The sequence below is a fragment of the Pongo abelii genome, chromosome 7, assembly GCF_028885655.2.
Source record: "Pongo abelii isolate AG06213 chromosome 7, NHGRI_mPonAbe1-v2.0_pri, whole genome shotgun sequence".
In the NCBI taxonomy this organism is placed as follows: domain Eukaryota; kingdom Metazoa; phylum Chordata; class Mammalia; order Primates; family Hominidae; genus Pongo; species Pongo abelii.
In genome coordinates, this window is record NC_071992.2 from 7,100,731 (window position 1) to 7,111,828 (window position 11,098).

General features: G+C 39.6%; 1 protein-coding gene across 1 annotated transcript; it reads right to left on the bottom strand.

The window, feature by feature from the left end:
• Positions 1-7,789: 7,789 nt before the first annotated feature.
• On the bottom strand, positions 7,790-9,215 carry DEFA5 (defensin alpha 5). The gene is made up of 2 exons (XM_002818783.6): positions 9,002-9,215; positions 7,790-8,029 (listed from the first exon to the last, which is right to left on the bottom strand). Exons 1-2 carry the CDS (start codon positions 9,171-9,173, stop codon positions 7,917-7,919), a joined length of 285 nt encoding a protein of 94 aa, XP_002818829.4. The 5' UTR covers positions 9,174-9,215; the 3' UTR covers positions 7,790-7,916.
• Positions 9,216-11,098: the final 1,883 nt, after the last annotated feature.

Here is an 11,098-nt window from a genome sequence, read left to right on the forward strand (position 1 = left end):
GCTCCCTGGTGATTCCCGTGCACAGCCCCGGGGGGGAGAACAGCCTTGTTGATGCTGATCAGCAGGGAAGGAGGGATGGATACATGAGAGGCTGGAAGGACAGCGGGTGAGTCAGGGATGGGGAGCTTCATAGTTGATGTTCAGAGCTGGAGGAATTCCAGATGGTGGCAGGAGTTAGTGGGTGGCCATGTGGTGGAGAGCTGGGACAAAGAGGACGGGGAGTCACTGTCATCCAGGAGGACAAAGCACTGAAAGGTTGGGAGGGTGATCTGTCAGGAAATATTAGAGTGGACTTTTTCCCTTAGTTTTTTTTTCTTTATGAGTTATTTAGCTTTTAGTGGCAAAGGAAGAAATACACAACTTCAAAAAAGGAAACAAGTACTTTTCTCATCTCTTACATTCTGGTTTTGTTTGTAAGCAGAGTTCAGAACAAACAGAGATACAGAAAAAAAACTCCGTACTTTTCTTGTAAAAGAAAAATTTCACCGAGACTTTCAAGAAATGTCAAGGAAACGTTTATTGAAGACTGTTGCAATAGGAGTCAAAATGCTGTAATAGGAAGAGCTGTTGGACTCAACTTACCTCAAGCCAAAGGCAGGAGAATTCAAGCCTCGAGGGGAGCTAGCAGGATAGTTCTGGAGTTCGTTAGGAGGGAAGTTGGCTGGTGTGATTGGGCAATCTGTGTTTGCTAATTTGTGCTTGTTGGAGTAAGGCTCCTATCCTCCCATAGAGACAGGGCTGCTGCCCTCTTGGGTAATCACATTTATAGGGATGAGGTATCTGACTTATTCAATATTTATTGTTCCACCACACGAGTGGTTCAAGGTAGAAAATCTCTTGTATGTCATCAGTGAATGTAGAGTGTTTGTGCATCCCAGTGAACAGTTCTGGGTCTTACTTGAGGCTGAGCAAGTTGCCCTGGTTGTTTGGGGACCCTCACACCTCTCCCTGAATTCTCCGTCCCTAGATTTTGCAGCAGTCTTCACCCACCTTAGACTGCAGTAGCAGAAGCCACATGTGGTGCTCACAGTGTGCTTTTATCCACACAGAGGAGCAGGGAGGCTCCGTCCTCATCTGCCCCTTTCCCTTGAGTTGATGGATGCTTCTCAGCATATCAGCCTGAATTCTACTCCATCCTTCTCTCTGGCAACATCCATTCCTCTAAATTCAGTGGAGGTCCACCTGACCCTGCATATTTCTTGCCCTGATATTATTCTCTCCACCGAACATTCTACTCTACCCCTTCTTTTAATCTACCCACATTTTAAATACCTCTGTGTTTCACCATGAAGTCTTTCCTTGCACTCAAAACCAAAATAATCTATTTCTTTCTTCTAAACTCCTATTGCTTCATGAAGCCACATTTTCCCAAGGATATTTTTCTATACATCAGCCTTCAATGTTTTTAATTGGCATTTTTTTCCATGCTGTCACAGAAACTTGATATGTGGACTGCTTTGTGGCTGTAGTTTTCATTTTTTCCTATTCAGTTTAGTAATAATAATCTAATGTTATTTCATTATGTGATATTGAATATAATTAATTAATTTTATCATAATTAATTTCTTGATCTCTTACTATGTGCTAGGCAGTCATCTGGATACTGTGGTACAATAATGAGCAAAACATGCAACTTCCCTTCTTGAGTAGGGAGGGAAATGTTACAGAGAGTGAGTGAAGTGTACAGAATGTGAGACCGTTACAATTCTACAGTTAGAAATAAAGAGAACAAGTGGGATGGAGATTGCCCAGGAAAATTGCTGCAGTTTAAAATTGAGAAATCAGGAAAGACCTCAGTGACAAAGTGAAATTTTAGAGGAGACCCCAGGTCTGGGAAATGAGCCAGGTGTACTTCTGGGTGAAATGCAGATGCCCCCGGGTGGAGTCAGCCTGGCCCAGCCCACAGTTTGGAACAATATGGAACGTTAGTTCAGGGACCTCAGGACTTTGAAGTAGTGGCAGTTACTAGAAACCAAGGAAGGCTCCTGGCCTTCACAATCTGAGGTTCTGTGTGTGTCCTTCACCGTCTAAACAAGGGGAAGGGTGGGATCATTTGTCTGTCAGAATGCCTGTGTCCTCCCTGGGATCTGTGTTGGGTTCCCAAGCCGTGCAGTGTTTCAGTGAGGTGCCTGGACACCTGAACTGCCTCTTCAGACAGGCAGAGCCTCAGTCTGGGACTGAGACCTCCTCAGAATCTCATGGGGTGAACGTGGGAATCACCTGCTCCCTTCTCCTGGGCTCTGGGTGTTTGTGATTGGTGTTGGGGGGTCACAGCAGTGTCTGGCCCTTGAGATGTTTTGGTCAAGAATGGTGTAAACCCACTTGAAATGCTGTCCCTTTCTTTGAAGTCTGCAATCTGTCTGTCCCACTCAAACTCCTTGTGTCATTTTACCAGTGACCACCTAAGAGTAGCTATGGCTTGAATATAGGTTTTGGTATGTTGTGTTTCTAATTTCATTTGTTTCAAGCAATCTTTAAATTTCCTTATTTTTTTATTGACCCATTGGTCATTCAGGAACATGTTGTTTAATTCCATGTGTCTGTACAGTTTCCAAAGTTCCTCTTATCATTGATTTCAAATTGTATTCCACTGTGGTCAGAATAATACTTGATATTATTTTGATATACTTGATATAGTTTTGACTTAAAAATTTGTTGAGAGTTGTTTTGTGGACTAACATATGATCTGTTCTGGAGAATGTTCCATGTGCTGATGAGAAGAATATATTCTGCATCAGTTGGATGAAATATGCTGTAAATGTCAGTTAGGTCCATTTGGGCTAGAGTGTAATTTAACTCTGATGTTTGGTTTTGTTAATTTTCTGTTTAAATGGTCAGTTCTTTATTGAAAGTGAGTTGTTGAAGTTTTCTACTATTATTGTATTGCAGCTTATCTCTTTAGATCCATTAATATTTGCATTTCAATGCTGTTTGAATTTTTATATACTCTTGCTAAATTGACCACTATATCATTATGTAATGACCTTGTTTGCCTCTTTTTGTAATTTTTGACTCAAATTCTATTTTGTCTGATAGAAATATGGCTACTGTTGCTCTCTTTTGGTTTCCATTTGCATGGAATATCTTTTTTCATCCCTTCACTTTCAATCTATATGTGTCTTTATAGACGAAGTAATTTTCTTGTAGGGAGCATATAGTTGGATCTTGATTTTCAATCCATTCAGCCAATGTATGTCTATAAATTGAAGAATTTACTTTATACTTAATGTTATTATTGACAGGTAAGAACTTACTATTACCATTTTGTTACTTATTTTCTGGTTGTTTTGTAACTCATCTCTTCCTTTTCTTTCTTCTTTTATTACTTTCCTCCTTAGCAGTTAAATGATTTTCTCTGGTAGTGCTTTAATTTTTTGCTTTTAAAAAAGTGTATGCATGGCTGGGCACGGTGGCTCACGCCTGTAACCCCAGCACTTTGGGAGGCCGAGGCAGGCAGATTACGAGGTCAGGAGATCAAGACCATCCTGGCTAACATGGTGATACCCTGTCTCTACTAAAAATACAAAAACTTAGCTGGGGGTGGTGGCTGACTCCTGTAGTCCCAGCTACTTGGGAGGCTGAGGCAGGAGAATGGCCTGAACCCGGGAGGTGGAGGTTGCAGTGAGCTGAGATTGCACTGCTGCACTCCAGCCTGGGTGACAGAGCGAGACTCTGTCTCAAAAAAAAAAAAAAGTGTATGCATTACAGGTTTTTGCTCTGGGGTTACTATGAAGATTATAAAATGTTTATAAGAAGTTATTTTCAACAAATGACAACTTAACTTTGATCACAAAGAAAGTAGAAGAAACTAACAAAGAGAGAAAAACCTAAAAAACTCTATATTTTAACTCCCTTCCCCCCAACATTTAGACTTTTTTGGTCTCAATGTACATCTTTTTATATTGCCTATCTCTTAACAAATTTTTTTATTTATTATTTTCAATAGATTTGCCTTTAAGTATTCATACTAGAGATATGAGAGATCTACATACCACAATTATAGTATTAGAGTATTCTAAAATTGTCTGTGTACTTACTTTTACCAATTAGTTTTATACCTTCAGATGTTTTCTTATTGCATGTTGGCATCATCTTCTTAAAGACTAAAGAATTTCCTTTTATAATTTTGTGTTAAGACAGACAGGTCTGGTAATGAATTTCCTCAGTTTTTGTTTGTCAGGCACAACCTTTATTTCTACTCCATATATGAAAGATAGCTTTGCTGGGTACAGTATTCTTGGTGGGAAGATTATCCCTCAGCCTGCCCCCTAGCACTTTGAGCATATCATCCCTCTCCTTGTTGGTCTGTAGGATTTCCATGGAGAAGTTTGTAGCCAGACGAATTGGAGCCTCTTTATGTTTAATTTGCTTCTTTCTTCTTGCTGCTTTTAGAATCCTCTCTTTGTCCTTTGAGAGTTTAATGACCATATACCTTATGATAGTCTTTTTTGTGTTGAATCTGTTTGATGATCTTTAACCTTCCTGTACCTAGGTATTTATATCTTTCTCTATATTTGAAAAGTTTTCTATTATTATTTATTTAAGCTTTGTAGCCCTTGCCTTCTCTCAGCTCCCTTTTGAAGGTCAATGACTTTTAGATTTGTTCTTTTGAGGTATTTTCTATATTTAATAAGTATTCTTCATTCTTGTCATTCTTTTTCCCTTTTTTCTCCTCTTACTTTGTGTTTCAAACTGCCTGCATTTGAGCTTACTGATTTCTTTTTTTACTTGATCAATTCTGTTATTAAGAGTCTGATAGTTTTCTGCTAGGCAGTTTATTTTCTCAGTTCCAGGATTTCTATTTGGTTTTTAGAAAATGATTTTGATATACTTGCTAAATTTTTCTGATAAATTTCGGAATTACTTTTCTGTGTTATCGCAAAGTTTGCTGAATTTCCTAAAAACTGCTGTTTTGAATTATTGAACATTGCCATCTTCTTAGGATTGGTCACTAGCTCCTTCGTCCATTGGGGGAGGTCATCTTTTTCTGTTTGCTGTTGTTTCTTATGCAACATCAGGTATACCGAAGACTAAAGGATGGGCTGCCATGTACCAGGCCTCCATTTCTTCATCTCTCAAATCTACATAATTGTCTCTCTCCTACCTCATGTGTGGAGGGAAATCATTTGGTGTGATGCCTAACACAATGGGGGCAATGAATGGATATTAACCAATATTGCCATATTTCCTTGATCCTAAGATGGTAGCTGTCTTATATTATTTTTTTTGTTTCTGTAACTGAATACCTAAGACTGGGTAACTTACAAAGAAAATACATTTTTTTCTTACAACTCTGAAGGCTGGGAAGTCTGAGGTTTAGAGGCTGCATCTGGTGAGGGCCTTCTTGATGACAAGAAATCTCTGCAGTCCTCAGTGGTGCAGGGTATCACATGGTGAGGCGGGACACACTGAGAGGAACTGGCTTTTACAACAGACTCACAGCAGACTCACTCTTGTGACAATCTACTAACACGTTAATTCATGAATGGGTTAATCCATTCGAGGGCATAGAGCCCTCAAGACCCCATCACCTCTTAAAGACCCCAACTTTTAATAGTGTTATATTGAGGATTAAGTTTCAACATGAACTTTTGGAGGACATACTCAAATTATAGTAATACCAATTACATAATTATAGAAGTTTATCAAAGTAAATCAAAGCAAAACCACTATCAGATTACATTTACACAGAGATGTAAGATGCATCAAAAGTTTCAGAAGCAAGGCTGGGTGTGGTGGCTCAAACCTGTAATCCCAGCCCTTTGGGAGGCCAAGGCGGGTGGATCACCTGAGATTGGGAGATCGATACCAGCCTGAACAACATGGTGAAACCCTGTTACTACTAAAAGTATAAAAAATTAGCTGGGTGTGGTTGCATATGCCTATAGTCTCAGCTACTTGGGAGGCTGAGGCATGAGAATCGCTTGAACCTGAGAGGCAGAGGTTGCAGCTGGCTGATATCACACCACTGTACTTCAGCCTGGGTAACACAGTGAGGCTCTGTCAAAAAAAGAAAAAAAAAAGAAACGAAAAGAAAAAAAAACCCAACAACAGTTTCAAGCATTTAATCTGTGAAAAACATGGTATAGAATATGATAGAACTAGGATATTATTAAAGTCCTTCTAAAGAACTGGAACAAGATTGAAATACAGAGAAGACTTAGAAGATTGCTCAGTAAAACTTAAGGTCTAGTGTGTGGTTAATTTTATGTGTCAACTTGGCTGGTTTGCAGTGGATCAGATATTTGGTCAAACATTATTCTGGGTATTTATGTAAGGGTGTCTTATTGGATGTGATTAACCTTTAAGTTGGTGGACTTTCAGTGAATTAAATTGTCTTGCATAATGTAGGTGGTCCTCATCCAATCAGCTGAAGGCTTGAATAGGGAAAAGGTTGACCTTCCCTGAGCAAGAAAGAATTCTGCCAGCAGACAGGCTCTAGACTTGAACTGCAACTTTGACTCTTCCCTGGGTCTCCAGCTTGATGGCCCACCCTGGAGATTTTTGACTTGCTAGCTCCTTAGTCACATGAGGCATTTACTTAAAACAAATCTCTCTATACATACACATTCTTTTGGTTCTGTTTCTCTGGAGATCCTTGACCAAGACATACAGTTTAGGTAGACACTTCATTTGTGTGGTCACCTGAATTTTCTGCAGCAGAGAACAGGAAGATCTGCAGTTAGACTGATTGGGGTTGGGACATGAGAATGAGGATGTGTGGGATGGAAAGATGAGGAGATATATGCAGGACATGGTTAAAACAAGAGTGAAGTGCCTTTTATCAGACCTTTATGTTTAGGTCCATGCTGAGCCAAGAATTTCCATTAACAATTAGAAAAAGCTTCCCATTGCCTGAAGGAAGGGTGAAGAACATCTTCTGTCTATCTTGGGTTTTGCATAACTTGCTGTCCTCCTGACCAGACACTCGATGCTCAATTTCATAGCTTTGGGCCTGAGGAAACATTTATTTTGTTTCCTACTGTAAGTTTTACTCAGGATAGTAGAGAGTAGGGTATTCTCTCCCATGACCTTGGAGTCCTACTCCATGGAAGTTATTCATATCCCCTGATCACTGTGCTAATATAAGACAAGAGTCTTAGCTTCAAGAGAAAACTGGACATTGAAGAGATATGCCTGGAAAACCTAGGTTTCTTTATACTGTAGCTGCTCAGAATGGAGCAGCAGAGCCTCTAACAAACTCCCACATTGTAGCTGATGTTTACATAAAGGCTGATGAGGAACAGGAGGTGCTATTCAAGATTCTTATAAAAACAGAACCCATTGGCCCAGCACAGTGGCTCATGCCTGTAATCCCAGCACTTTGGGAGGCCAAGGTGGGGAGATCATTCAAGGCTAGGAGTTCGAGACCAACCTGGGCAACATTGTGAAACCCTGTCTCTACAAAAAATACAAACCGTTAGCACGGTGTGGTGGCACATGCCTGTAGTCCCAGCCACTCAAGAGGCTGAGGTGGGAGGATCATTTGAGCACAGGAGGTCAAGGCTGCAGTGAGCCGAGATTGCACCACTGTACTCCAACTTGGATGGCTAAGTGAGACACTGTCTCAAACAACAACAACAACAACAAACCCAATTATATTCATTTTTGCTATTTTGTTATTGCTCTATGATGCTCAAATTGTGCGTCATTGGAAAGCAAAGACCAGTTAACTTAATGTAGATCAGAATTCTCTATACAAAGGAACCATACAAACCACCATGTAACGAAGCAAAAGGAAAAAAAAAACGAAAAAGAAAAGAAAACTAAAAAGGTCAAACACACTAAGTTTAATGCTTGAACTTTATTTTGGAGAGAGAAATTTAGAAAGACACAAGGTACGCAGAGTAAAATGTTTTTCTTTTTTCAGGACCTTGGATTGAGTCTTGCACTGCTTTGGTTTCTATCTAGGAAGCTCAGCGACAGCAGAGTCTGTAGCTGCGGCCATTGATGTAGCACCTCCCGGAGTAGGACTCAATGGCAGCACAAAGGCCGATTCGGCAATAGCACGTGGATCTCGCCTGAGAATCTGTGGAAAGAAGAGAGGGTCAGGCACAGCGAGGGAGGTGGGAAAAAGGACAGGCACAGCCAGACTAACTGAGATAGTCTAAATAAGAGACACTGTATCAGTCATGTTAGGTTGGAGAAAATTCATGTCTTTGTCGTAAATGACAAGAAATCTTACTACCTATGTGTTAATCATGCAAGATCATAGTTTTTTTCCCCATCTGAGTCTATCCAGGACATATTTATTACCTGCTCCCTGGTCCAACAATATACCTCTCAACCTCAGGGTTACCTACTCTTCATTCTGCTTAATCCACACCCCTAATCTTGACCTCCATGTATGATTTCCATGTCCTAACAAGGCTCCCTAAAGCAACTGGATCAGTTTCTGAAATGCTGCATTATGCATGCTCATGTCATGGACCCAAATACTTTGGTGCTCAAGGAGTCTTTGAAGAACTTCCAAATTCAAATTCTTCATTCTCTGTCTCTCCCTCTTTTTTTTTTTTTTTTTTTTAACATTTTACTTATTTACTTGTTTTAATTGACAAACAATAATTGTGCATATGTATGAGACACAATATGATGTTTGGATCTAAGTATGTATTGTAGAAAGATTTAATCAAGCCTATTAGCCTATATCGAAACACACCTATAGGTTCCTCTCTAGATTCTAAAAGCTTTTCCAATGGACAAAGTAAAACATTCTATAACTAGGTCTACCCATTTAGACCTACAAAGAACTAGTCAGTATAGCTCTTTCTATCTTAAAAGTAGCAAATTTCACAGAAATGTCTTGGAACTAAAAGTCTTAGAAGAAAGAAAATTTTTTAGATTTATTTGGTTCTCACTGATTAATTTATAGATGAGAAAATCAAGGTCCAAGAAGATTAAGTCACTCAAGTGAAGCAGACTTTTCCACACTTGACTCTAGATCCTTTCTCCAATCCTTTTGTTCTAGATTTTGCAGATCTGCAAGATTGATGTCTCCTACCTGAGGCTCTAAGAGTAGAGAGTCCATTTCCTGCAAAGGAGACAGCAAGGTCCTGGTTGTCTTCCCCGGACTGCTTCTGGGTTGCAGTCTCATCAGCTCTTTCCTGGAGTGACTCAGCCTGGGCCTGCAGGGCCACCAGGAGAATGGCAGCAAGGATGGCGAGGGTCCTCATGGCTGGGGTCACCTGGAGGAGGGAGAGCAGGAGTGGATATGTGGGGAGTGAGGAGTCAGCCTGGATTTATAGCTCTGCTGGGAGAAGACCTGAGACAGAAGCTGCAGTGAGAGGAGGTGGGCATGTGATTGGGAGGGGAAGGGCTGCCTTTGCCCTCATGATCCCTTTGATGCTCCTCTTTCTTCCAGCTTTCATCACAGCATGAGTCTGTATGCTTAATGCCTCTTCTTGATCCAAGCTGTTAATGATGATAAGGACATTACTATCCTGTTCTGTTTCCCATCTGCTTGAGTATTTACTTTCATATATTTAAAAAAGAAAAACAACAGCGCTTTCATTCAATAAGTTTGGGGATCAAATGCCTCTTGTTTTCTGAAGATGGTCCCTGGTACTCTCTGGATGACTCTCTGGGGTCAGACCTGGGACCCAGTGGAGTAGAGAGTTAAGTCATTGCAGGATTCAGGGATATTACTAACCTCATGTAGGAGGCTTTTGAGATCTTGAGGTGAGTAGTCTCCTGCTGGGGCCAGTATGGAGAACAATGACCTTATCAGGCTATAGGGGAAATGAGTTCAGTAAAATAGTAGGCCAAGTTTATCAGATTAAAATAAAAATTCAGATTTAGTTCAAGAAGTTGGTGTGATCTGAATGCATCACATAAAATATGTAGCAGGTACTTCTCTCCACTTTGAGGAATATCAAAGTAATTTAGGTGCCTACAGCCCCTTTCTGAGCCTTTTTTTTTTTTTTTTTTTAGTTTCAGAAAATTGTAAATTATGCACAAGGAACAACATTCAAAAGGTAGAAGTAATGAGCTCTCATTTCTACTCCCAGGCCTTCAGTTCTGACCCAGGAAACCATCACTGTTAACAGTTACACATAGTATTCTGCACTTTGCTTTTTTCACCTGTATCATGGGCACTTTGTATATCAAAACACATGGAATGCTATTATAATTTTTAATAGGCTTATACTATCCCAGGGTTTGTATATGCCATTACTTATTTTTTGTACTGATAAAATATTATAAAATTATTACAATTTGGTTATTCTTAAACTTTTGCAGTAAGAAGTAAAGTTACAGTAATTATCTTGTATATGTGTTCTCTTACCCATATGGATAAACTTATACAAATAGAATTGCTGCGTCAAAGAATGCATCTTATGCCAGCATGGTGGCACATGCCTGTACTTCTAGCTATTTGAGAGGCTGAGGTGGGAGGATCATTGGAGACCAGGAGTTCAATACCAGCCTGACAACATAGTGAGACCTCCTTCTCTTAAAAAAAAAAAAAATGAGAGACTATATCTTACACATTTTTAAGATATTACTACGTATTTCCATAATATTACCATATTTGATCCAAATCCTTTGATGCTCAGTGGGCCCTTGGAGAGCCTCTACATTTGAATTTCTCATTTAATTTTTTTCAAATTTATTTATTTTTCATTGAAAAATAATTTTGTGTATATTTGTAGGGTATGATGTGATGTTTGGATTGATATCCACATGGCAGAAACATATAAGCTAATTAAGATAGCCATCACCTCACCAACTTAATTTTTTAAGGAGAATTACAAATCAATTCCTTTAGCAGTTTGAAAGATACAATACATCACTATTAACTGTGGTCACCATGCAGTGCCATAGATCACTAAGACTCTCCAGTATAACTGAAACTTTGTACTCTTGGCTCAACATCTTCTCTTTTCCTATCCCTCCCTCTCACCCACCTCCAGCTTCTGATAACTACCTTTGTACTCTAGTTCCATACAATCATTTTAACATTCTCTATATAAGTGATATCATATAGTATTTGTCTTCCTGTGTCTGGTTTATTTCATTTAGTACATTGTCCTCTGGTTCCATCCATGTTGTCATGAATGAAGAATTTCCCTCTTTTTACTTTTTTTTTGAGACGGAG